The sequence below is a fragment of the Mirounga angustirostris genome, unplaced genomic scaffold (assembly GCF_029215605.1).
Source record: "Mirounga angustirostris isolate CCGP_5_RB_7025 unplaced genomic scaffold, mMirAng1.0.hap1 SCAF_5, whole genome shotgun sequence".
In the NCBI taxonomy this organism is placed as follows: Eukaryota; Metazoa; Chordata; class Mammalia; order Carnivora; family Phocidae; genus Mirounga; species Mirounga angustirostris.
In genome coordinates this window covers 92,155,523-92,182,555 of record NW_026991713.1, presented here as the reverse complement: position 1 = coordinate 92,182,555, position 27,033 = coordinate 92,155,523, and the positions used below count along the sequence as shown (strand labels likewise).

General features: G+C 38.7%; 1 protein-coding gene across 4 annotated transcripts in view; it reads left to right on the top strand.

The window, feature by feature from the left end:
* Positions 1–3,304: 3,304 nt before the first annotated feature.
* The window catches only part of BORCS5 (BLOC-1 related complex subunit 5), a 103,535-nt gene continuing 79,806 nt past the window's right edge, over positions 3,305–27,033 (top strand). For 2 of the 4 annotated variants that reach the window (XM_045873842.3, XM_064591554.1), the window contains exons 1-2: positions 3,368–3,823; positions 6,775–6,918. In XM_045873842.3, the coding sequence (XP_045729798.1) occupies positions 3,766–3,823; positions 6,775–6,918 (202 nt within the window). In that variant the 5' untranslated portion in view covers positions 3,368–3,765. Of the gene's footprint in view, positions 3,824–6,774; positions 6,919–27,033 lie in introns of all 4 variants that reach the window. The other 2 variants (XM_064591555.1, XM_045873844.3) reach the window with 2 other exon arrangements.

The window sequence follows — 27,033 nt, the reverse complement described above, 5'->3', positions numbered from 1 at the left end:
GGTTTGTGAGCGAACAGCCAAGAAAGAATTCTTGAGACCTTTTGGGTGCAAAAAGGTGATTTTATTATAGCACAGGGACAGGACCTGTAGGCAGAAAGAGCTGCACTGGGATTGTGAGGAGTGACTGATTATATATATTTTTTAATTAGCGGGGGTTAGGGAGAGCGTAAGTCTCTAAGGAATTTGGAAGGAAGGCCTTCAGGATCTGAGGGGCCAGCTGCTGTTAAGGTTACTTATAGTCTTTAATAAAACATAAACATTAAGGCATTAAGGCAACCATGGGTTCCTCTCATGTGTCAGGTATCTATCAGTGGGCTGCAAGCTGTAAGGAGATTTAATTTAAGCCACATTTCTCTTGCTTTTGTTTCCCTCATCATTATGAAAGTGCTTTATAAACCCAAAAAGACTGTTCAATTGTGTATATAAGTCACATAGGTTGCTGTTCATGTGGAAATGATTTTAAAGGTGCGAAAAGGAATTGGTTCCAAATGTCTTCTACCTCTAAAGCCCCTCCGGCAGAATCCTTAATTATAAATGCCTAATTAATTTTCTCACTACCAGACTGTAAGCTTCCTAAGGATAGGGATGGGATCTTGTTGGATCATTTATTCCTAGCCTCTAGGAAATGCCTGGCACATTATAGGTTACCAATAAATGTTGACTCAAGGAATGAAGACCTTTTGTATTTCTATATCCTTTCTCTGATAACAGCTTTATTGAGATATTATTCACATACCATAAAATTCACCTAATTAAATTGTACAATTTAGGGGCTCCTGGGTGGCTCAGTCAGTTAAGTGTCTGCCTTGGGCTCAGGCCATGATCTCAGGGTCCTGGAATGGAGCCCCATTCCTGCTCAGTGGGGAGTCTGCTTCTCCCTCTTCTTCTGCCCCTCCCCCCTGCTTGTGCTCACACTCTCTCTCTCAGATAAATAAAATCTTAAAAAAAATAAATGGTACAATTCAGTGGTTCTTAATATATTCACAAAGTTGTACAACCACCACAACAATAAATTTTGAACATTTTCATCACTCCCAGAAAGAAACCCCTATACCCATTAACAGTTAGTTACTCCCTCTTTCCCCCTTCACACCCCTCCTCCTCAGCTTTAGGCAACCACTAATCTATTTTTGTATCCTATAGTGCCTCTTCTGGATATTTCATATAAATGGAAACTATAATATGTGATCTTTTGTGATGGGATCTTTTCCAGTAGAATAATGTTTTTAGGGCTTATCCCTGTTGTAGCATGTTTTAGTACTTCAGTCCTTGGTGATAGGCAAATAATATTCTATTATATGGATATACCACATTTTATTTATCTACTCAGTGGGAAAAAAAATGGTGATATAGGAGATCTCAGCCTTTGTCCCCACAAAAAGATCAACAATTAGACAGTTATCCACAAACAAAAACAGCTCTGGGAGAGTTCTGGAGCCCACTTAAGAAACATCAGCAATGCAGTACAACAAAAAAACCTGAGAGTTTTTTTTAGTTTCATTTTGACTGTATCATCCCATCCTCCAAACCAGCATTGCTCAGCACCATGAGGAAACCTCCCAGCTAGAAAGAGTTCTCCTTGCCAGGAAAGGAAGAGCATATAAGGGAACCCCTATAAGGTGATGAGAAGATTTGACAAAGATAATTTTTAAAACAGTAAGGGAAACATATTTTCTCTCATATAAGGGAACCCCTATAAGGTGATGAGAAGATTTTGCAGCAGAGACCTTGCAGGCCAGGAGAGAATAGGATGATATATTTGTTCATTCTTCATTTGAGAATGTTTACAATGTTCAGTTTAGAATGAAATGTTCAACCAATGGGAAGCATAAAAAACACCATCACATCAGTGTGGATTAGGGCATGGAACACAAGATAAATATACTTTGATGTGGAAAAGGGAGAACAAGAGCCAGAACATGTGTTGTATTCCCCTTTTCCCTCCTTTCTTGCCCACCCCCAAAGATGGGAGACCTGGGAGAGGAGCCAGGGGCTCTCCAGGAAGGAATGGTCCCATCACCCTGGTGGTTTATGTAAGCCTCAAGACTAGTCAAACACCACCTCTTAGGAGCCTACTTGATCTCTCAGGCAGTTTTTAGTTCTTTCTTTATATTCCCACCAAATACTGAATTTACATTTTTTGCACTTTTCTCATAGTATTGTAATGGTGAGGAGAGGAAAGAGCATGAGTTTGAAATCAGACAGTCCTAAATCCTGTTTCCACCATTTACTACCTGGTGACCATGAAGAAGTTACCTGTTTGTGGGCCTCAGGGTTGCTTTGAAAAGTAAATAAGGTAACATAAGCAAAATGTCTATGAGTCTATAGAGTGGAGGGGACTTAATCATACAGTCCATTTGGCATTCCTTCTGAGATTATATTTATAAATATAAAATCTTAGGACATTGCTTGAAATTTCATGAGGGAAATCAGATAAAATGAGTTGCAAAGTTCTGAGAATCCCAAAGCCACCCAAGTCTTTGGTGGCACTGCTTTGCTAGGTCCCTGTCCTTGATCTGCCCAAACTGGAGGTTTCCATTTTGTATTGCTTGTACTCTATCCTCACCTTTGCTGGTTTCGGAATGGCTTGTGAATAACTGTCAAGGTCCCCAGAAAGTGCTTTGGGGCACCCACTTTCCCCTGAGGATGCACACACACCGTAACATGTGAATCAGCATTTTCTATTTCTTCATTTTTCTCTACTTCCAGGTCCTTCCTTCACCATCTATATTTTTTGTATGGCTGTCCACTGCCAAACTCCTAGCTTCTGGAACTGAAACAGAAGCTTTGCATGCAGACAGTTGTGGATTCTAATCCGAAATCTATCTAGGACCTCTCTTTCTCCATCTGTAAACAGGGTTTAAAAGTTTGCAATAGGGGCGCCTGGGTGGCTCAGTTGGTTGGGCGACTGCCTTCGGCTCAGGTCATGATCCTGGAGTCTCGGGATCGAGTCCCGCATCGGGCTCCCTGCTCGGCGGGGAGTCTGCTTCTCCCTCTGATCCTCCCCCCTCTCATGCTCTGTCTCATTCTCTCTCAAATAAATAAATAAAATATTAAAAAAAAAAGTTTGCAATATATACAAATACTGAATCACTAGGCTGTACACCTGAAGCTAATAAAATGTTGTATGTCAATCATATCTCAACAAAACAAACAATCCCTCCCCCCTTATAAAGTTCTAACAGTAAAGTGCCAAAATATGGGTGATGCTTAGAGGCGACACATCATTACACTAGGGGAGGCCTTACTCTTTCGGGCGGTTCTGGCTTTGAGGCGGTCGGGCCCTTTAAGGCTGCGACGCCCTAGTCACCCTACGCGCCCTCTCTCGGGCGGGGGCGTGGTGGGCTCTCCAACCCGGAACTGACGGCCGCGCGCAGTCGGCGCCGCCAATCCGCGTCCCGGAAGGAGCGAGCCTGCGGCGCAGGAGCGAGTGAGTGAAAGGGGCGCCGCCCGCCGGCCGCTGGCGCGGCTGATGCCGGGCGTTCTTCACCTCCTCTCTTTAGGGTCCCAGGAAGAAAGCGGGCGAGCTTCGTGCAGCCGGGCTGCGCTTCCTTGCGCGTCTGTTCCCCAAGTAGGGCCTCCCATCCCCCGTCGCCCGCGCACCTGCGTGGGCCCGGCGCGCGGTCTCCGCGGGTCGGCCCTGCAGCGGCGCCCACACTCGGTGTAGCATCCCTGCCCCTGTCCCCGGCCCCTGCCCGGTCGTCCCGCCGCCGGAGCGGTGACCGCCTGGCCCGCCGTTCCTCCGCTGCCACCGCTGCCGGCACCATGGGCAGCGAGCAGAGCTCCGAGGTCGAGAGCCGACCCAACGATCTGAACTCCTCAGGTCGGTGTCCTAACTTCCTCCTCCAGCCGGCGCTGTCTGCTTGCGGAGGGGGCTGCCTTCCAGCCTAGTGGGGACTGGGGCCGCGGACACGAACGCACAGAGAGCCCCCACCATGTTTTTTTCTTGAAAAAAGAGGAAAAAGTACCGTCTGCCCTAGCCGTCATTCCCTTGATGGGAGTGAGTGCCTGTGACTGCACGCTAAACCAGCGTGTGCGCCCATGCCTATTACTTATGTTCAAAGCAGCTGTTTCTCCCAGCTCCGCCTCCTCTTTACGGGACAACCTAATTAATATTTGGTGTTAGTACTTAGGACTGACACAGTGAGCTTTGGCTCACACAGTGGATGGATCATAGACAGGACCTCTAAGAACATGTTCCTTCTTAAAGTGGGTCTTGGAGGTTCCTTTTCAGAAGGGATGTGTGACAGGTGTACGATCGCTTTGAACCCTTGGGTGCAAACCTCTCCGGAAACTGCATTTTCCCTTGAGAAGGTGTCTCGACTGCTTTTCTAGTATTATAGGAGTCGGCCAGCACCGTAGGCTCTGGTGTTTTTCTCTATTCTTCCCCCGTGCGATTTTTTAAGATTTCTCCCAGCGTTTCAGATAGGAATGGGAGGATTATTGTGTTAGGAATATAGTAAGCACTCAGTAAATAAAACAACTGATGCTTAATTGAGGATCATATGCTCCTTTTTAATCTTTTTGGTTAGCCACAAACCCTAGGACAACTGGGACTGCTCTGGATACGCTCCAGTTGCTAATCCAAACTGGATTAAATCTGGAGCCTAAATATAACCTATGACTTACAGGTGTACGATCTAGTGATTCGCTATTTGTATATGTTATGAAATTTTAAACCCTGTTTTACAGATGGGAAAAGAGAGGTCCTAGATAGTCTTAGAATCCACAACTGTCTGTAAATACATAGAACTGTTCTCTGCCTGGTAGGATCTGTAATTCAGAAATGTAGAAGCTGACAGATTTAGGGTTATTCCACAATGAAATGTGTCCTTCAAGACTAGTTCAGACCCTCATTTGGGGGGCTCTATTGGGACAGCTTTTAATGGTGAACAGCATCTACTAGCTTTGCTATACATCCTTCTATTTCCTTGGAAGGCCCAGAATATTTTATCTGTTACAGAAAGTACAGTAAGAGTTGTTACCCTTTATTTTCTTGCCTCTATGTCAGTCCAGAAGCATATTTGAGGGGAAGAAGTGTGGCATTTTTTTTTTTTAAGATTTATTTATTTATTTATTTGACAGAGAGAGACACAGCGAGAGAGGGAACACAAGCAGGGGGAGTGGGAGAGGGAGAAGCAGGCTTCCCGATGAGCAGGGAGCCCGATGCGGGGCTCGATCCCAGGACTCCGGGATCATGACCTGAGCCGAAGGCAGACGCTTAACGACTGAGCCACCCAGGCGCCCCGAAGTATGGCATCTTTTTAATATGCTTGCTCACCTACTGACCAACAGCATGAACTCTTGTACTATAGCATACTAATAGCATAGGTTAGACTGCCAATTCCCCTGTGCTAAGCGGTTTACGTGCATCTACATTTAATCCTTACAGTCCCATTTTACAGGCAAGGTGATAGAAGTTATCTAGAACCCAGTGAAATCTGTTTTCTGCTGGGGTCTGGGGAAGAAGAAATCACTTAATTTGTAGCAGAAAAGATTTCTGGCTTGGGATTTGTGAAATGTTAGGGAAATTACCAAAAGAGGTTAAGAGGTACTTCTTGAAGAGCAGTAAAAGTAGCAGAGCTTCTAAAAGAGTAAATGCCAAGCCACAGGAGACTGTAGCCTCCAGGAGGCAGGGCAGTTCTGTGACATCCCAGCATCAGCCTTTGAGACATGACTATGATGAGCTTGCAAATACTACCTTCTAGAGGGTAAACCACTTTAAAGGTTTATTCCTGCCCTAACCAGGAAGATTTTTGAGGAGAGGTCTAAGAAGTTGTTGGTAGTTTGAATCAGTTCCCTACAAATGCTTTACTTCCTCTCAAGGGACCTGAAATTGACCTGCCTGTCTAGCAGTCCTACAAATTTCTGAATTTGGCCTCAGCCTAGAATGGACCTACTATTTATTTCTGCCCTTCTTGGACTAGTGCTTGTAACTGTAAGAGTGAGGGGGCTGGTGCCTCAGGAATAGATCCATCATAGAGGGTTAAGAACCATGATTTTTTTCCCCCCATGAGTAAGATGTATTAAATACACCTGACTTGCTGTGATAAAGTGGCTAGACAGCTTGCAACCTCAGTTTCACAGGGATGGGCCACATATACCGATATCCCAAAGACCTCCAATTCCTTTCCTGTTTTTCTAGCACTACTGAGTTTGGGTTGGTCAGAGCCATATTTTGTACCCTCATTTTCTCATTGGTAAAATAGGGACAATGTCAGGAGGATCAAAGAAATAAAAATTAAAAACATAACCTACCTATATTTTTGTGTGCTGAATAATAAGATATTTTTAATTACAAAAGCAATTTCAGGGCGCCTGGGTGGCTCAGTTGGTTGAGCGGCTGCCTTCGGCTCAGGTCATGATCCTGGAGTCCCGGGATCGAGTCCTGCATCGGGCTCCCTGCTTGGCGGGGAGTCTGCTTCTCCCTCTGACCCTCCTCCCTCTCATGCTCTCTGTCTCTCATTCTCTCTGTCTCAAATAAATAAATAAAATCTTAAAAAAAAAAAAAAAAAAGACTAGCTTTAAAAAAAAAAAAAAGCAATTTCATACATGTTATAAGTTCCTGTAATGTTTGAGGGGTTTTTTTAAGTAGAAAATAGAGGTCCCCCATGATTCATCTCCCCTTTTCCAGCCCTCGCTGCAGGATAACTACAGTTAACATTTTTTTTTGTGTAAAAATAATTTTTTTAATGACTGTACCGAAAACAGCTTTGGTAAGGCAGAGGGGGCTGGCTAACATGCAGCTCTTGAGAAGTGTAACTTTATTTTCAGTGACCCCTTCTCCAGCAAAGCATAGAGCCAAGATGGATGATATTGTGGTTGTAGCTCCAGGCTCCCAGCCCTCACGGAACGTCAGCAACGATCCCGATGTCATCAAGTTGCAAGAGATTCCAACCTTCCAGCCGCTTTTGAAAGGTAAGAACTTGGGTTTTTGTCTTATCTGGACCTGCTGGAAAGGTTTGCATAGCTACACTACTCTTCCCAGATAGCCATGTGCCTTCTTCATCTCCTTTAGGTTTTTGCTTAAATGGCATCTTTTTGGTGAAGCTTCCTTGGCTGCCTTATTTAGAATTGAAACCCTTTTGGCTGTTTTTCTCTGTGGTAGCTAATCACCATTTATCTGCTACGTAGTTTACTTATTTACTCTCTGTGTTTCCCTGTTAGAATGCTAGCTCTATGATGGTAGGAGCTTTCTGTGTTTTGTTTACTGTTGAATTGTAGCATTTGGAATAGAGCCTGATATCAAGTAGGGACTGAGTAAATGAATGAATGAATGGTGTTGGAGCTGGCCTTTACCTGTTATATTTCTTCGAAAAGATTTTCACTCTTATTTGTGGTCAGGACTATGGGTTGACTAGTTCAGATCCATAGAGAAAATCTCTATAATCATTGATACACTTATAATTAATCCTGACAACCATTTTGTATGATAGGAGAGGGTATATATGAGAGGATTAGCATATATTGATTAGTGTATACCGAGGTGGAGTTACCTTTTTTATTTGTATTTTTTAAAGATTTATTTATTTATTTGAGAGAGTGTGAGTGAACATGCATGAGCGGGGGAGGGGAGTGCAGAGAGAGAGGGAGACAAGCAGATTCCCCAAGGAGTGGGGAGCTGGATACGGGGCTTGATCCTGAGATCCATCACCTGAGCCAAAATCAAGAGTCAGATGCTCAACCAGCTTTGCCACCCAATTACCTTTTAATATGAATTTTATTATTCACCTGATAATTTCATTATATATTTTAATTTTATGTTAATTTCTGTTATTTTCATATCCATTAAGTAGTGGCAATGATTTTCTATTAACTGAACGGGGTTTCTACTATAAGACTCCCTCTTTCTGGGACACCTGGGTGGCTCAGTCGTTAAATGTCTGCCTTCGGTTCAGGTCATGATCCCAGGGTCCTGGGATCGAGCTCCGCATTGGGCTCAGCGGGAATCCTGCTTCTCCCTCTCCCACTCCCCCTGCTTGTGTTCCCTCTCTCGCTGTCTCTCAAATAAATAAAATCTTAAAAAAAAAAAAAGAATCCCTCTTTCTGTCTCTCTTTTCCTCCAAAAGAATAGGAAATATAAATGAACATAAGGCCCTGGTTTACTTAACCTGGTACAATATAATATAAAACTTCTTACATTTATATAGCTATATGTAAAAAAAAAATATATATATATATAGCTATATGTATTGGAAGGTACCCCCTCCACACACACACACACACACACAAACACATGCCATCCCCTTAATCTGTATATGGTTAAATATGTTTGAATGATTTGTGTCAGATCAGACAGCTGGCAGATAGGTCGAACTTGAACCTTCATCACTGATGTCAAATACTAGTTATGCTATTCTGCACTGTACCTAAAAAAACAAAAATAAACAAATAATGCTTTATTGATTAGCTATATATCATCTCATTCTTCCCAGCACTTCATCTGCTTTACAGTGAGGAAATCCAAGCTTTCAGTCTTTTCCCACAGGCCTCAGTGTTAGACTTTGGGAAGCTCTTTGGTTCTTACCTGAAATAACACATTACATCCTGTTCCCCTTGTTTTCATTATTTTGAGGGATAATGTGATTCTTCAGAGAAGCCAACATTAATGAAATTTCCATCTCCACGTGTCTTTGTACAATCAGATTAAAAGACAATCAGACGTAATTTATCTGTAGAAACTTAGAGGGGGACACTTGTGTTCTGTACTCCAGCCCTTCCGGACATGCACGTAGGACTGCCCACAGGCACACAGGTTCATGCCTCTGCTGCCTGTTAACTGTGTCCTCCCAAAGTCTTCTAGTCCTGGGTGAGGCCTTTCTGTGACCAATATTTGTCCTCACTTTAGGGAAATACTAAAAACAAGCAAAAACAAAACCCAAAAAACTCCCAGCATTTTGAGATATATTTAATAATTTCATGGGGTAGTGTTTCTTTTCTAAGCATTGGAAATATAATTCTTATTTTATGATAATGAATTGACTAGTAGGGGAAGCATCGGTTTGGTGTTCAGGGAAACTAACCTCAGATTTAAAATCATCACCAGGAACCCTGACAGTGAATAATTAACGCACTGCAGTTAATGCAATGCAGGTGGACTTGGTTGTACTGATACCTGGATTTAAATTGAGACTTGGCTACCCATTGGCTGTGTTGCCCTGGCTTTGTTTTCCCCCTCTTTGAACCTTGTTTGTTGAGAATATTGAGAATAGGTGTGTGAGAGATTGGAAGGCTGCTGAGGGGCAGGTTGCAACGAAGAGGCGATTTGGGATTTGGCTAAGGAAGGTGGAGAAATTACTTGCTGAGGGTGGCATGAAAAGAGAAGTGGCAGCACGTGGCAGGGGCCAGACTGCAGGGAACAAAAAAAGCCAGCAAGCCTTTAAGTGAATGCTGGTATTTCACTGGTGAGGAAGAAACCTCTTAGTGATTAGAGAAGACAGGCAAAGGGGACCGTTGGGTGGAAATAATAAGTATAATTATGATAATAGTAGGAGCTAACCCCTCCCCTCCTTCCTCTACCTCTGCGTGATGTTATTATTCTTCCCATTTTATAGATTAAAACATTGGGGCTCAGAGAGCGTGAATGCATTACCTCAAGTCACATGGCTAGAAGGGATAGCCCATCTAAAGATGGCATCAGGACATCGAGTTTTTCACTGTTTTGTACATGGAATAAGACTGTTTCCAATTCTAGCAAAGCCAATTATAGAGATCACTAGGCTGTAAAAGGAAATAGGGTGGTGGGTGGGGGGGTTGTTTGGATTTTTAGGTGCCTCCTGCTTTGACATTGTTCTTCCTGGTAATTTAGAGGCCTGCCGTCTGCCTGCTGGGCTGCTGGAGGGGCCACTCATCACTGTTGCCTTTATACTCTAATCTCTTTTTTCACCCTTTACTGCTTTCAGGATGAGGCGATTTCTCAAAGTAGTAAAAGGGCCACACAAGGCGGGCTGTACCCCCCAGGTTTGATTTCAGAAAGCTTTTTATGCAAGTTAATGACAGTTTATTCTTTCAAAACAATATATTCAAGTATTACACAGAGTTCGCTATTGTTCCATAATGTCATGTGATGTAGTGCTAATGCTGGTGGGTGATCTGCAGAGGCGGTAGCTGGGCGAGTTTAGGGGCTATTCGGATGGCTGAGGTAATGTGTGCATTTTTAATAAGCAGATTCTTTCCTTGGTCTTAACCCTTTTGGATAAATATACCAGAGTATAATTTATGCTCTATACTGGTGCCAAATATCTGTTCCTCTTTTTATTTAAGCCAAAAGAATTTCTGTTTTTCATAGCAGTCTCTGAATTAGCAATTTATTTATTTTTAAAGATTTTATTTATTCATTTGAGACACAGAGATAGAGAGAGAGAGAGCATGAGCAGTGGGAGAGTCAGAGGGAGAGGAAGAAGCAGACTCCCCGCTGAGTCAGGAGCCCGATGTGGGGCTTGATCCCAGAACCCTGGGATCATGACCTGAGCCGAAGGCAGACGCTTAACCATCTGAGCCACCCAGGCGCCCCTAGCAATTTATTTTGAAGTGTAAAGCATTTACTAGAAAATGAAAAATTAAAAAATTACAAGTAGCAATAGATGGCCACAACAGAACACAAAAGCAAAATGTAGATTTGATGCAAATTAGATTCCTGGGGTTAAACAAGCCCTATAAATCTCTTAACTTAAAATTCAACCACTTGTATTTTTTAATGAATCATGATTTTATGTCAATCTATAGAAATGAAATATTCATAAGAGAAATGCAAAATTGATATTTTATATATAAAAGTTATATAATTTTTTGTTCACTCCTAATGATGAATATGTGCATACACACACACACACACACACACACACGTGTACGCATATGACCTTCTTTACAACTGACCTGTCATTTTTGTTACTGACTTTGGATACAATGTAAGATTGTCTTGCTGCCTAAGGAAGAGACTGTCCTTGTTACCAACAAAGAAAGTCAGACATATATGGTGTAGATGCTTAAGTGATGCTAAGCAATTTTATTGGGAGTTCTGTGTTTGGTTGTTAAGAACATGATGTATGTGAAGTAGATTTTGACAGTGAAAAAAGAGTCAGGGGCTTTTCTTGGTGGAGCAGAATCCCATGGAATAGGCAGTGAAGGCTTTCAAATCACATGGAACATTGAGAATTAGTGCATGAGGCTGGAGCTGAGAAGGAATAAATCAATGGAAAAGGGTTGTAAGGAGAACACGAGGGAGCTACATTTCAAGCGATCAGTTTATTCACATCTTTCTCACCCACTCATCTCCTAGCCGGGCAAATAAAATAAAGGTGGAGTCTTTGTGTTCATCAGACCCCTGTCTCTGCCAGCTGTCAGACTTTCTCTCTGTTTTGGAAATGGAATGCCAAAGGAGGGGAAGAGAGAATGGATTTTAGAGCTTGGTCTTCTCTGAATGGCTTAAAGGTGACCTCTAAGCTAGGGTTGATCCTGAGCGTCTATTCCCACTCCCCACCCCCCGAATACCATATTTGAAAAGTTGATGACGTATTTCCGATTACCTTGTAGGTTATTTGTGTATGTAATAACTCTTCAGTTAACCTTTTAAACATGGCTGTTAACCAGCAAAGTGTTAGCCTTACTCAGAAGAGCTGCAAGTACTAGGTGCATGATCCCTTTAAACCAGTTGAGAAGGCAGAGCCATTTTGCAAGAGCAGCCTCACTTTTTTCCTCCTTTCAGTGCATCTGTGCGTGCATCCATTCTTGTTTCTTTCCATCACATCTCAGAGTAGGTATGTCGATGCCTTTCTCTGAAACTTAATGCCTTTCCATTTCACTTTTTTCTCCATTTGCCAGGAGTTTGCTTCTGTACTTTTCTTGTCTTTAGTATCTAGCTTAGTGAGCCTCTTTCCTCTTGTGATATAGATCTTCCCATCTTTTTTTTTTAAAGATTTTATTTATTGAGAGAGTGAGGGAGTGTGTGATTGGAGGGAGGGGCAGAGGCAGAGGGAGAAAGATGACCTCAAGCCGACTCAGACTCCACCCTGGAGCCCTGATTCGGAGCTCCCTCTCAGGACCCTGAGATCATGACCTGAGCCAAAATCAGGAGTCAGATGCTCAACAGACTGAGCCACCCAGGCGCCCCTCGGCTTCAGCTTCTTGTCCATTTCTCCACCTATGGACTGGTCAATACAACCAAGTGTTGTTATTTTAAATTCAGCATGCCCCACCTTCCACCTATGTATGTGTTGGCTCATTTCATTTATTCAACAAGCATTTATAGGACCTTATTTTATTAGGTGAATGAGACACATTCATGTACACTTGAAAAGAATGTGTTGTGCAGTTGTTGGGTGTAGTGTTTTACAGTAAGGTGTGGTTGATGGTATTTAATTAATGAGTTCTTCCACTTAAAGAAAGGTGTTAAAATCTCCAGCTGTGATTGTGTTTGTGCCTTTCATTCTTCCAGTCTTTTGGAAGTCTGTTATTAGGCATGCATACATTGATATTTATTATATTGGCCCTTTTATTATTATCAATTTGTCCTTCTATCTATGGCATTATCTCCTATCTTGAAGTCTGTTTTGTCTTACGTTAATACAGCCACTCCAACTTTCTCACACTTACTGTTTGCATAGCATATATCTTTTCCTGTTTTTATTTGTGTGCATCTTTAAGTGCATCTCTTGGGATGCCTGGGTGGCTCAGTCGGTTAAGCATCTGCCTTAGGCTCAGGTCATGATCTCAGGGTCCTGGGATGGAGTCCCACATCAGGCTCCTTGCTCAGCGGGGAGCCTGCTTCTCCCTCTGCCTGCCGCTCCCCCTGCTTGTGCATGCTCTCTCTCTGACAAATAAATAAATAAATAAATAAAAATAAAGTGCATCTCTTGTAGACAGCACATAGTTGAGTTTTACTTCTGTACGTGTGCATGCAGCCTATCTTTTACTTGGGGTGTAAATTGATCTAGTTGGATTCAGGTCTACCATTTGTTCTTCATTTTCTGTTTGTGTGGTTTGCTTTTGGTTCCTCCCCTTTCCTGACTTCTTTGAATCAACTGAATTTTTTTAGTATTCCATTTTAACTCCTCTGTTAGCTTTTTAAATTTTTTTTTTTTTTTAGTTTATTTGTCAGAGAGAGAGAGAGAGAGAGGGAGAGAACAAGCAGGGGGAGCGGCAGGCAGAGGGAGAAGCAAGCTCCCTGCTGAGCAAGGAGCCTGATGTGGGACTTGATCCCAGGACCCTGGGATCATGACCTGAGCCTAAGGCAGACGCTTAACCAACTGAGCCATCCAGGTGTCCCCTCTGTTAGCTTTTTTAGTTGTGTTCTTTTGCATTACTGTTTTTAGTGGTTGCTCTAGGGATTATAATACCCATCTTTTTTTTTTTTTTAAGATTTTCTTTTTGAGGAATCTCTGCACCCAGCGTGGGGCTTGAACTCACAACCCTGAGATCAAGAGTCACATTCCACCAACTGAGCCAGCCAGGCACCCCATTATACACATCTTTAACATCATAGTTCACATAGAGTTAATATTTTACCACTTCTCATAAAATGTAAGAACCTTTCAATGGTGTGGTACCATTTACCCCACTACTCTGTGCTATAGTTGTCATATTAGTGCATCTCCATATGCTAGGAATCCCATGTGGTGTTTATTATTTATATATAAATTTATAAGTTATATATTTATGAAATATCTGTTTATTATATACAAAACATATATCGTATCCTGTTAAATAATTGTATATATTATATTTAACAGTATATATTTATTTTAAACAATCACATATCTTTTAAAGAAGTTGAGAGAAGAAAAACCTATATATAGAATATTATGTCTCCCCACATATTTACCATTTCTGGAATTCTTAGTCCCTTTCTCTAGATTCAGGTTTCTATTTGATGTCATTTATTTTTAGTCTGAAGACCTTCTTGTAGCATTTCTTGCAGTGCAGATCATCTGGAAATAAATTCTTTCTGTTTTTCTTTATGTGAAGATAAATTTTTGCCCTTTTTTTGGTAAGTTTTTGAGGAGATATTGTGGGACTCTGTGAAATCTCATTTCTCAACACACTTTCTCCTTCACTGATTATAATATCCATTGCTGTTTCTTATTTGAATTAATTATACAGAGACAGTTGCTAAATAGTGATTTTTCTACCTTTTATCATTCCTTCTACATTCTGCCATCAAGAAGAACTTTCTCATCTCTCCATTTATTTATTCATGTATTTATTTAAGTCCGTGTGGAATGGTAAATTCTCGTTTTATTTGATGAATTATAATCTGTGACAATCACTATTTATTTTTAATCTCAAAATGCTCCAAATTTAGGGATGTCTGGCTAGCTCAGTTGGTGGAGTGTCCTTGGTCCTGGGGTTGTGGGTTTGAGCCCCGTGTTGAGTGTAAAGATTACTTGAAAAAATAAAATCTTAAAAAAAAAAAAAAAAGCTCCAAGTTTAGCCAGTTGGAACATTGTTGGTTGTAGCTTACTGTGGCCTTTTGACATATTCTCATTATTCTTTGAACATGTTTTTACTTCCTGGTGCAAAATAATGTTCCAAATTTTTCTTATTCATCCTTGGCCCCAGCCCTGGAATCAGGCATTTCACCAGGAGCCCTGGTTCTTTTAGTGGAGAGTGGTATTTAAAAACCACTCTTAGGTCTTCTCAGTGGATTTAGCAAGGAAATATATATATGTGTATATACGTAATACACATATTTACACTTGTGTGTATTTTTGTATTTATCTGTGTATATTGAAAATGCTAAGTTCACACTGATGTGTTCCAAATGTTCTTTGATCTGTAGGTTTATAGTCTTTATCAAATATTTCAGCCATTATTTCTTCCAATATTTTTCTGCCCCCACCCCTTCTTTTCGTGGGACTCCATTTTCTATGTTAAACCACTTGATATTGTCTCGCAGGTCACTGATTACTGATGCACCTTTCAATTTCTTTTTCTTTTTTTTTTTTGGTTTCTCTCCTTTCTGTCCTTACTTCGGATAATTTTATTTCTGTGTTTCCAGGTTTAGTGGTCTTTTTTTCTGTCATGTCTATACTGTTCTTAATTCTATCCAATGAATTTTTAATTACAGATAATTGTGCTTTTCAGCTTTAGATGTACCTCCCCTCCTTTTAAAAAAAATCTTCATTTCTTTGCATATTATGCTTATGTTCTCTACTTTTTGAACATAAAGGGTGTGTTTATAACAATATTTTAACTCTTTACTGCTAGTCCATCATTTCTGGATCTGTTTTTTATTGAATGAAGTTTCTCTGTATTATAGGTCATATTCTCCTACTTCTTTGCATGCCTGGAAATTTTTTTATTGTATGCAGGTATTTTATATTTTGTGTTTCTGGGTGCTAGATTTTGCTTTGTTCCTTTAAAGTATATTGGACTTTATTCTGGCATAAAGTTACTTGTAATCAGTTTGACTCTTTCTGAACTTGCCTTTACGTTTTTGTTAGGGCTTATCCAGAGCAGCCTTTAGTCAAGTTTAGCTGAGCTTTGCTACTAAGGCAGTAGCCTTCTGAGAGCTTTACCTGTTGCCCATGTATTAGGAAGTCCCTCCACTCTCGCAGGGTGGGAATGTGAACTGCTCTTAGCCCTATGTGAATTTCAGAAAGGGTTTGGCTTATTACTTTCCTGTAGTTCTTTCTCCAGCCTTGGAGAATTCTACCTCATACAGCTTCGTGTGCAGCCAGAGACTCAAGGGTGCCCTGTGCAGTTCCCCAGAGTGCTCTTTTATTGAGCTCTCTCCTTTCTCAGATTCTGTTGTGTAAACTCTGATCCCTTAGTCTCTCCAAACTCCATATTCTCTCTCTTCAACGCACTGAGTCCACTGGGCTCTTTATGGATATCCCGACCTGGTCTGCATCGTGGAGACTGCTTTTCACTAATAATCTGGGGAAATGATAGGACTCGCTTGTTTTCCTTCTGTCAGGGATCAAAGCCCTACACTGCCTGTGATACAATATCTGAAAAGAGTGTCGTATTTTTGGTCTGGTTTCTAGTTGTTTATGACTGGAAGGCATAGTAACAATCCTTCATGAGAAGAAGCAAAAATCCTCAAAAAAAAAAAAGTGCTTTGTAATCTTTATTTTTCTGTCCATTACTACTGTTTTACTTAAGCCCCTCATGCCAACAGCTTTTGATTACTCTGTTGGTCATTCATTTCTGCAGTATATAATTGACTCTTGAACAGTGTAGGTGTCAGGGGTGTGGACCTCCCCACAGTTGAAAATCTGTAGGTAACTTTTTACTTCCCCCCCAAAACGTAACTACTAATAGCATTGTTGTTCTTTTTTCTAATAATGTTCTGTTTTTTTTTTTTTTTAAAGGTTTTATCCATTTATTTGCTAGAGAGAGAATGAGAGATAGAGAGCACGAGAGGGAGGAGGGTCAGAGGGAGAAGCAGACTCCCCGCCAAGCAGGGAGCCCGATGCGGGACTCGATCCCCGGACCCCAGGATCATGACCTGAGCCGAAGGCAGTCGCTTAACCAACTGAGCCACCCAGGCGCCCTAATAATGTTCTGTTGACCAGAAGACTTACCAAGAACATAAACTGCTGATTAACACGTATTTTTGTTATATATATTATATACTGTATTCATACAAAAAAAGTATGAATAGTAGAGGGGCCCCCTGGGTGGTTCAGTCGGTTAAGCGTCTGTTTTAGGCTCAGTTCATGATCCTGGAGTCCTGGAATTGAGCCCCAGGTCGGACTCCCTGCTCTGTGGGGAGTCTGCTTCTCCCTCTCCCTCTGCTCCTCCCTCCACTTGTGCATTCGCTCGCTCTCTCTTTCTCTCTCTCTCGGCTGCACGTGCTCTTTCTCTCAAATAAATAAATAAAATCCTAAAAAAAAGTAAGCTAGAGAAAAGAAAATGTTCAGAAATTCATAAGAAAGAAAATGTATTTGCAGTTCTGTATTTATTGAAAAAAATCTAAGTCTTTAGTAGACCTGCACATATCGCATTTGTGCTGTTCAAGGGTCAACTCTAATGATAAACACCTGCCAGGTGCTCAGCAGTGTTCCAGAGAGTGGAGCTACAAAGAATGTAAGACACAGTTGCTGCCCTTAAGTAGCTTACAGTTTTGTGAGTGCTTTAGATAGGTAAGTAACTTACAACAATATAGTATGAGTAATAGTGGCTGCATGCCCAAAACATTAGGTATGCATAGAGAAGAGAATCATTAATTTACTCTGGGAATTTGGGGCAGGCTTCACAGAGGAAGTAACATTTGAGCTAGGCTTTGAGGGATAGAGAAGATAAGGTCGGGGAGTAGATTCATGATTTAAAGGATCTTCCATATAAACCAAAAGTTATAATTAAAAGATGCCAAAAGAATTCTTGACCAAAATTATACCTGGGATGTGCTGCTTTGATTTTCTTTTATTACTCTAGATACCCATATGTATGCAGGTTAAATTCTGATTTTAATTTTAAGCTGTATTAGACCTTAACTTCCTAGAATAGTTTGTATACTATTATTCTTTTTTGTTTCTTTAAACTTTTGTGTTATGAATTTAAACAAGATATACATGGCTTACTGTAGGTAGTACCCAAGGATATATCTTTCTAAGCAGTATCATTTCCTGGATAAGCTAGCCGATTACTCCTGGAATATGACAATAAAGACAGATGTATGTATTTCTTTTTAAGGCTCTGGTTTGTCAGTAGTTTTTGCTAAGGTACAGCCTAGAAACATTCCAAAGTTGCATAGTAGAAAAATCTGTTAGTCGTCTCCAATTTTTCTACTTTTCCAAAAATCACATATATAAATTCTATTTTTAAGCATTAGCATTTGAGACTGAAATGTTTATTTAGGAAAGCCAAGATTTTAAAGGTGTTCCCAGAATTTAAAAAAATTCTATCCCCTCCCCCGCCCAAATTTTAACTGATTTTGGAAAGATTAATTTTTCCATTCTGGGCAAAAGTGAAAGTCACATAATCTTTATAGAACTGTGATGTTTCATATATTTATTTATTCATTTAACCAAATTAATTGAGCTGTTGCTGTTTATCAGATATTTTTAGGCTAGAGATATAAAAACAAAAAAAAAACATTATTCCTTTCTATGAAGAGCTGACAGTCTAATGAGGGGAATATATTCTTAACAGATAATTGTGATTCAACATGGTAAGTGCTAATAAAGCGTAACACTTTAGAGAATCTAGAGGGTGGAATAACTTATTCTGAGAGGCAGGAATGGTTGACTAGAACAAGTTAGAAGAATTTATATTTGTGCTCTTGATAGTAATCACTTCCAGAGCTCTTTTATGCATAAAAAGACACGTGGAGAAACTTTCTTAAAAATGTGGATTTTAGGGCCCCAAACTCAGAAAGTCTGAGTATGTTATACTAGCATTCCAGGTGATTCACTTTGGAAAACACTGAGCTAGATGTTTCTGCACTTGATCTTAGCCAAAAGGCTGAGAAGCAATGAGCTAGATGTTTCTGAACTTAAATACTACTTGAGATCACAGAAGTGTTAGATCATTCAACTAAACGGTTTTTGGTATTTTTAAAGAGATGTGGTTATCCTAAGAGTATTTTGGAATATGTCATTATGTTTTTACTATTTTTGGATGAACTCCATTGTTAAAACTGATTCACATTTAATGCCTGTACATTAAATTTTGGACTCATTGAGAATTCATTATTTGTAAAAGAATTTGTTAAAAGTTACTGGGTTTTGGTAATGTTTAAATATTCTTCCCATCAAAATTTAGTTATACAGAAAGCCAGTGAAATGCAAAGTATTATTTTTTTAATTTTTAAAAAATATTTTATTTGAGAGAGAGAGAGACAGAAATAGTGACAGAGAGCATGAGTGGGGAGGAGAGGGAGAAGCAGGCTCCCCGCTGAGGGGAGCCTGCCATGGGGCTCGATCCCAGGACCCTGGGATCATGACCTGAGCCAGAGGCAGACGCTTAACCAACTGAGCCACCCCAGCGCCCCCAAAGTATTATTTTAAAGAATGACTTTGAATAGATAATTACTTGCCTCATATGAGCTAATGAAAATCATTAGCAAAAAATTCTAAACACACTTGTATGCCTGTTTACCCACATATGAAAGTGTCAGTAAGCAAATACATATAAACAAAAATGGGGTTTTGACTTGCAGGATTTTTGGAAGAGGCATATCACAGTTGGTGGTTGGTTTGTTCTTCATTTAGTCTTTTTAACTGAGGCCTTTTCTCTAACTTAGTGTTTTTTATTTCAGTAAATCTTACATCAATATTAATGTGTACCAGCCTCAAGGGAAGGAAAAAAAAAAAGATAAATCCTGCTGAGAGGAGTAAACAGTTACATAGGCCAAAGAGACATTAAAACATAATTTAATGCTAATAAATATCATAGTTCATTTTTATATTTTGCCATTTTTTTTCATAAGATGGCCTCCCTTTAATGCCGTGGAATTTACGGCAGTGCTGTCTCTAACAACACTTTCGCCACTAGATGTCACTAGACTGTAACAATTAGTAAGCTGCTTGAAACTGCTACAACCTGTGGCAATATTTGCAAAGGCCTTTGGTTAATTAAGTTTACTCTGTAGCATCTGGATTTCTCATAAAACCAGGTCACAGCTTGCTTCAAGCACAAGCTAGTTGGAAAATATGTCAAATTTTGTGACACATGAGTAATCTATAATTAATTATTTTAGTGTTTATCAAGACAGCAAAGGAAAAAAAAATTATTGCTACAGGAAACTTTTAGTGACCTTAATTTTTTGGAGAGAAAACTCTATTTTTAGTGTATCACTGTACTCAACTATTTGTTAAACCAGAAATTTCTCAAGAGTTGGGATTATGTTTTGATCATCTCTAATTTCTCAGGACCTAGCACACCAGGCTTGGCACTTGATAGGTGTTCAGTAAATGTTATTAAGCCTTAGGGTAGTACATGTCACAAGGCAAAGAAGCCATGAGTCCTCTATCTCAGAAAGTCTTGTTTGGGAGACAAGAATCTACAAAAACATGTATCCACAGCTCAGGATAGTGTGTATGAACCAAATGAGCACTACAGGCATTAAATTCTGTGGGATTTCAGAGGATCAGTAGCTCTTGGGGCAATGATTAGAGGTGTCCTCATGAGAGCGTATTTAGAGGTGAAAAGGGAGGGCCCGTACAAGTGAAGGAAGTAATGAGCCAAGGTTTAAAGGTAGGAGAACGTGGGCAGTAAAGATTCAGAAAGGTCCTAAGTTTCAGGGCTCTGAATTTAAGGCGTATACTTGGACTTAATATTTTTTTAGGGGGCAGGGGACATTAAAGGATATTGGGGGGTGAAAAAATATGTTTTATAATGCTTTGTGTTTTTTTGTTTTGTTTTTTAAAGATTTTATTTACTTATTCATGAGAGAGAGAGAGAGAGGCAGAGGGAGAAGCAGACTTCCCGCTGAGCAGGGAGCCCAATGCAGGACTCGATCCCAGGACTCCGGGATCATGACCTGAGCCGAAGACAGACGCTTAACCATCTGAGCCACCTAGGCGCCCTATAATGCTTTGTAATTTACAAAGCACTAACACTTGAAGGGTGAATTAAAGATGATTACTCTTTAATTTTAGAATGCTTCTGCTTTAAAGTTTATTAAAAATATTTCTGTTTAAAAGAGAGAAAATGGGTAGAGAGCTTAGCATAGTGCCTGGCATGTAGTAAACCTTCAATAAATGATTCTTGATGATACCAAATTATTAAATCAGTAAAAAAAATATGAACATTCTGCAAAGAGCTGACCACTGTTTTTCACAAGAGCCAAAATCATGGAAGATAAGGAATGACTGAAGAATTGTCATAGTTTAGAGGAAATTAAGGAGACCTGCAATGTGAGGTCCTAAATTGGATCTTAGAATAGAAAAGGACATTAGAGGAAAAAATGGTAATTTGTGATTAGGTGTATAGTTTAGTTGATTGTATTGTACCAATGTCAGTTTCCAGGTTTTGATAATTGTGCTATGGTTAGGTACTATGTTAATATTAGGGGAAGCTGGCGAAGGGCATATAGGGATCCTATGTTTTATGCAACTTTTCCTAAAGCTAAATTATTTTAAAAATAAAAAGTTTAGGGGCATCTGGCTGGTTCAGTCAGTAGAGCATGTGACTCTTGGTCTCGGGGTTATGAGTTCAGGCCCTGTGTTGGGTGTACAGATTACTTAAAAATAAAATCTTAAAAAAAAAAAAAAGTTTAAAAATACAATGTCATCTTAGAAAAGATTGCAGTTCCATATTTGGGATAAGTTTTCCACTGAGACCTTCAGATGTTAGAAGAAAAGTTTTAGAATCTCCTACCCTGTATAATTTTTAGGATAGAAATTTGCCAGGACAACTCAAGGCAACAATGAGTTACCTTGAAAACAAGGAAGTAGGGGCACCTGGGTGGCTTAGTTGGTTGAGCCTCTGCCTTTGGCTTGGGTCATGGTCCCGGGGTCCTGGGATTGAGCCCTGCATTGGGCTTTCTGCTCAGCAGGGAGCCTGCTTCTCCCTCTCCCTCTATCTACTGCTCTGCCTACTTGTACTCTCTCTGTCAAATAAATAAGTAAAACTTTAAAAAAACAAAAAACAAGGAAGTAGAACTTCTGAGGACCCTGGATATTAACACCTCTCTCTATATATTCTAGCTAATAGATAAATTTCCCCAATGTCCTGGCCTTTTTTTTTTTTTTTAAATTGAAGTATACAGGACACACAATTACATTTTTAAAATTTTTTTTTAATTGAAGTATAGTTGACATAGAGTGTTACATTCCAATGTCCTGTCCTTTAAGGCCACTTAAACTTTGGCTCTTCAAACTATTATTTAATACCCCACCCCCTTTTTCAGGATGTTCACAGTAATCTAATGAGACTTCCCGGGGCTTTACCACCAACCCATACACTGTATTTTAATAAAAAATACTTTATTACAGTTCAGCCTATGGGCCTTCCTTATATACTTCATCATCTCTACATAGATTACCCTGTAGGCCAAGAAGAACAATGGAGGCACACCTCGTGTTTGTAGAAGTGTTGAGTATAATTAGGTTCTAAAATCAGTGCATGAATTTTACATAGTTGACCCTTGAACAACACCAGTTTGAATTGTGTGGGTCCACTTATATGCAGGTTTTGTTTTTCAATAAATACAGTACTGTAAATGTCTTGTCTTTTCCTTATGATTTTCTTAATAACATTTTCTTTTCCTAGTTTACGTTCTTGTAAGAATACAATATATAACACGTAACATAGAAAATATGTGTCGATTGCTTATGTTATTGGTAAGGCTTCTGGTCAACAGTAGGCTACTAGTAGTTAAGTTTTTGGGGAGTCAAAAGTTATGTGCGGATTTTTTACTGTGGTGGGTGGGTGGGGAGTTGACGTTTCTAACCCCTGATTTGTTCAAGGATATACATTGTATATACATATGATATTGGAAATTTTTTTAATCCTCAATAAAGCATCCTTTTAAAATATATATACTCCTGTACTCTAAATGTTTAGGTTAAGAGAAAAGTCTGCATGCATATATCTGGACCTTTTTGCACACATCAGTCCTTTTTGATCTAGCACAAGCTTAGTTTGTAGTTTTTGTTTTGTTTTTCTTGAGATGGCTTCAGTATGAGGGTAATACTGGATTTATAAAATCAGTTGGGAAGTATTTCTTCCTCTCTTTTCTGTAAGACTTTTGTATTATTTTTTATTTATTTAACTGTTTGATAAAATTCATTGAAGCCATTGGAACTGAGATTTTCATTACTTGGTGTAGGTCTTGTCTATTCACATTTTCTATTTCTTCTTGAGTCAGTTTTGGTAATTTTTGTCTTTCTAGGAATTTGTTTATTTTATTTAAGTTATTTAATTGTTGGTGTGATAGTTTTCATAATCCCTTTTAATCTTGTACATTTCTGTGAGGTCAATAGTGATGTCCCTTTTCCATTCCTGATGGAATTAGTAATTGATCATTTGAGTCAAATTGATCATTTGAGTCTTCTCTCCTTTTTTCTTAATCTGGCTACAGATTTGTCAGTTTTGATCTATTTAGTGAACCAACTTTTGGCATCATTGATTTTCTCTCTTGTTTTTCTGTTTTCTATTTCATTGCTTTCTGCTCTAATTTTTATTATTTTCCTTTCTTTTGCTCGGTTTGTTAATTTACACTTCTATCTCTAGTTTCTTGAGGTATAAATTTAGTTTATTGACTTCACATCTTTTTTTTTTTCCTGAAATAGGCATTTGAAAGCAATAAATTTTCTTCTAAGCACTGCTTTAGCTGTAGCTCATAAATTTTGATATGCATTTTTATTTTTATTCAGTTGAAAGACACTTTTTAATTTCCATTTTGATTTCTTCTTTGACCATCCAGGTGATTTAGAATTATAGTGTCTAGGTTCAGAATATTTTGGGATTTCCCAGATTTCTGTCTGTTATTGATTTATAATTTAATTCCATTGTCATCAGAGAACATACTTTGTATTATTTAATCCTATTTATTGAGACTGGATTTATAGTTTAGTATATGGTCTATCCTGGAAAATGTTCCATGTGCCCTTCTTAAAAAATTAATAGATTTTATTTTTTTAGAGCAGTTTTAGGTTTATAGAAAAGTTGAATGGGAAGTACAAGATTTCCCATATACTCCTTTATTAACTTCCCATCCAGTTACCCCTATTTTTAACATTCTTATATTAGTGTGGTACATTTATTACAACTGAGGGGTCAAATTTGACACATTATTGTTAACTAAGGTCCACAGTTTACATTAGGGTTTACTCTTTGTGTTGTACATTCTGTGGGTTTCAACAAATGTTTGTATCCACCATTCATTTGCTATCGTACAGAATATCATATCATTCAGTGTATCATACATTGCCTTAAAAATGCCCTGTGCTTCACCTGTTCATTCCTCTCTCCCTACTCCCTGAACCCTTGGCAACCACTGATATTTTTACTGTGTTCATAGTTTCTATTTTTCAGAATATCATGTAGTTGGAATCCTACAGTATATAGCCTTTTTAGATGGACTTCTTGCATTTAAAAAATATATTTAAGGTTTCTCCATATCTTTTTGTGACTTGATAGCTATTTCTTTTAACTGCTGAATAATATTCCATTGTCTGGATGTACCACAGGTTTTTTTTTTTTTTTAAATCTATTTACCTATTGAAAGACACCTTGGTTGCTTCGAAGTTCTGACAGTTAAAATAAAGCTGCTTTAAACATTTCTGTGCAGGTTTTTGTGGGAACATTAAGTTTTTAATTCCTATGGGTAAATACAAGGAGTATGATTGCTGATCATATGACAAGACTATGTTTATTTTTGTAAGAAATTTCCAGTCTGTCTTCAAAGAGGCTATACCATTTTGCATTCTCATCAGCAATGAATGAGAGTTCCTGTTGCTTCTCATCCTTGCCAACATTTGGTGGTATCACTGTTTTGGATGTTAGCCACTCTAATAAGTTTGTAGTGATATTGTTTTAATTTGCAATTCCCTAATGGTGTTAAACATCTTTTCATATAGTTATTTGCTATCTGTATTTCATCTTTGGTGAGATGTCTGTTGAGATCTTTTGCCCATTTTCTAATTGGGTTTCTTTTATTAAGTTTTAAGAGTTTTTTGTATATTCTGGATACCAATTCTTTTTTTAAAAAAAAGATTTTATTTATTTGAGAGAGAACACGTGCATGAGCAGAGGGGAAGGGCAGAGAAAGAGGGAGAGGCAGACTCTCCGCTGAGCAGGAAGCCTGAAGATGTGGGGCTCAATCCCAGGACTCTGAGATCATGACCTGAGTGGAATGAAGGCAGATGCTTAACTGGCTGAGCCACCCAGGTACCCCATGGATACCAATTCTTTATCAGATACGTGTTTTATAGATATTCTGTGGCTTGTTTTTTATTCTCTTAGCAGTGTCTTTCACAAAACAGAAGTTTTAAATTTTAATGAAATCTAACTTTTTTAATGAAGTCCCAATTTTTTCTTTCTTGGATTGTGCTTTTGATGATGTCAAAAATCAACAAACCCAGGGTCCTTTCTCTTGTTATTGTCTAGGAGTTTTATAGTTTTGTGTTTTACATTAGGTCTTTGATCCAGTTTGAATTAATTTTTATTTAATTTTTAATTTAAATTTATTTTTTATTTTTTAATTTTTTTAAAGTAAGCTCTGTCAGGGTGCCTGGCTGGCTTAGTCGGTGGAGCATGTGACTCCTGATCTCAGGGTTGTGAGTTTGAGCCCCATGTTGGGTGTAGAGATTACTTAAAAATAATGAAAATCATTTAAAAAAATAAAAATAAATAAAGTAAGTCTATGCCCAATGTGGGGCTTGAACTCACAATCCCGACATCAAGAGTAGTATAGTCTGCCAACTAAGTCAGCCAGGTGCCCTATTTTGAGTTAATTTTTATGAAAAGTGCAAGCCATGTGCACTTCTAAAGATTGTGTAGTGTACTCTGCAGTCTTTGGCTGGTGTGTTCTGTATATGTTGGTTATGTCAAATTCGTTGATAGTGTTCAAGTCTTCTATACCCTTACTGATTTTTTGTTTTACCAATTATTGAGAGTGAGGTACTGAATTATTCACCTTTTATTGTTAAATTGTCTACTGCTCCTTTCAAATTTGTCAATTTTTTCTTCATTTGTTTTGAAGCTGTATTGTTAGGTGTGTATACATTGATAATTACCGTCTTACTGATGTAGTCACTCCGTATCATTATGAAATATCTTTTGTCTCTAATATTACTTTTTGTCTTGAAGTATATTTTATCTGACATTAATATAGCTACTCTTTCTTGTAGTTCTCTGTATAGTATACATCTTTTTTCATCCTTTTACTTTCAGTCCACTTGTTGTCTTTGAATCTAAGATGTGTCTCTTACAGAAAGCATGGAGCTGCATCTTGCTGTTTTATCCAGTCTGATACTCTCTGTCTTTTGGACTTGAATTTGCCTTTTTGCTGTTTCTTTTACAAACATTCTATTCTTGTCTGTTTTGTTCCTGTTTCCTCCTTAACTGCCGCCTTTTGTATTAAGTAAATATTTTTAATGCACTGTTTTAATTCTTCTGATTTTTTTCTAACTATGTATTTTTTGTAGTTGTTTTCTTAGTAATTGCTCTAGGGATTATAATGTGCATTTTAATTTATCAGAATCTACTTCAATTAATGCTAACTTAATTCTGGTAAAATATATAAGTTTTGTTTTTTTTTCTCCCTCCTTTGTGTTACTATTATATATGGTAATGATTGTATTACTAAATATCTATTATAAATATATTAAAATGTATTTATATATGTTATAAACCCAAAATATAGTGTCATAGTTATTGCTTTAAAAATGTTTATGTTGTGGTGCCTGGGTGGCTCAGTCAGTTAAGCATCTGCCTTTGGCTCAGGTCATGATCTCAGGGTCCTTCATCAAGCCCCACCTCAGTCTCCCCCTGCCCCTTCCCCACTTGTGCTCATGCACTCTTTCTCTCTCAAATAAATAAATAAAATCTTTAAAAAAAAAAAAACCCATAAAATGTTTATGTCTTTCAAGGAAGAGAAGAAATGAGTAAAAACATATTTATAGAATCTTTTGTATTAACCACATATTTACCATTTTTAGTGATCCTTATTTCTTCTTGTGGCTTTTGTCATCATCTAGTGTCATTTTCTTTCAGCCTGAAGAGACTTCCCTATTTCTTGTGTTATAGATCCATTAGCAATGAATTTTCTCAGTTTTTGTTTATCTGGGACTATTTTACTTCATATTTGAAGGATAAATTTGCTAGATATGGAATTCTTGGTTGACAAAATTTTTTTCCCAGTACTTCATGTATGTCATTCAACTCTCTTCTAGCCTCCACTGTTTCAGATAAGTCACTTTTCTCTTGCTGTTTTCAAGGTTTCCTCTTTGACTCTGGCTTATAACAGCTTGTTATATTTGTAGGTGTCGATCTCTTTGTATTTTTCTTAATTACACTTCATTGAGTTTCTTGAATGTGTATTAATATTTTTCATCAGATCTGATGAGCTTCTCTCTTCTCTTTTTCTGTGATTTCCATTGTGTATTTTGGTATGCTAAGGTGTTATTACACAGATCT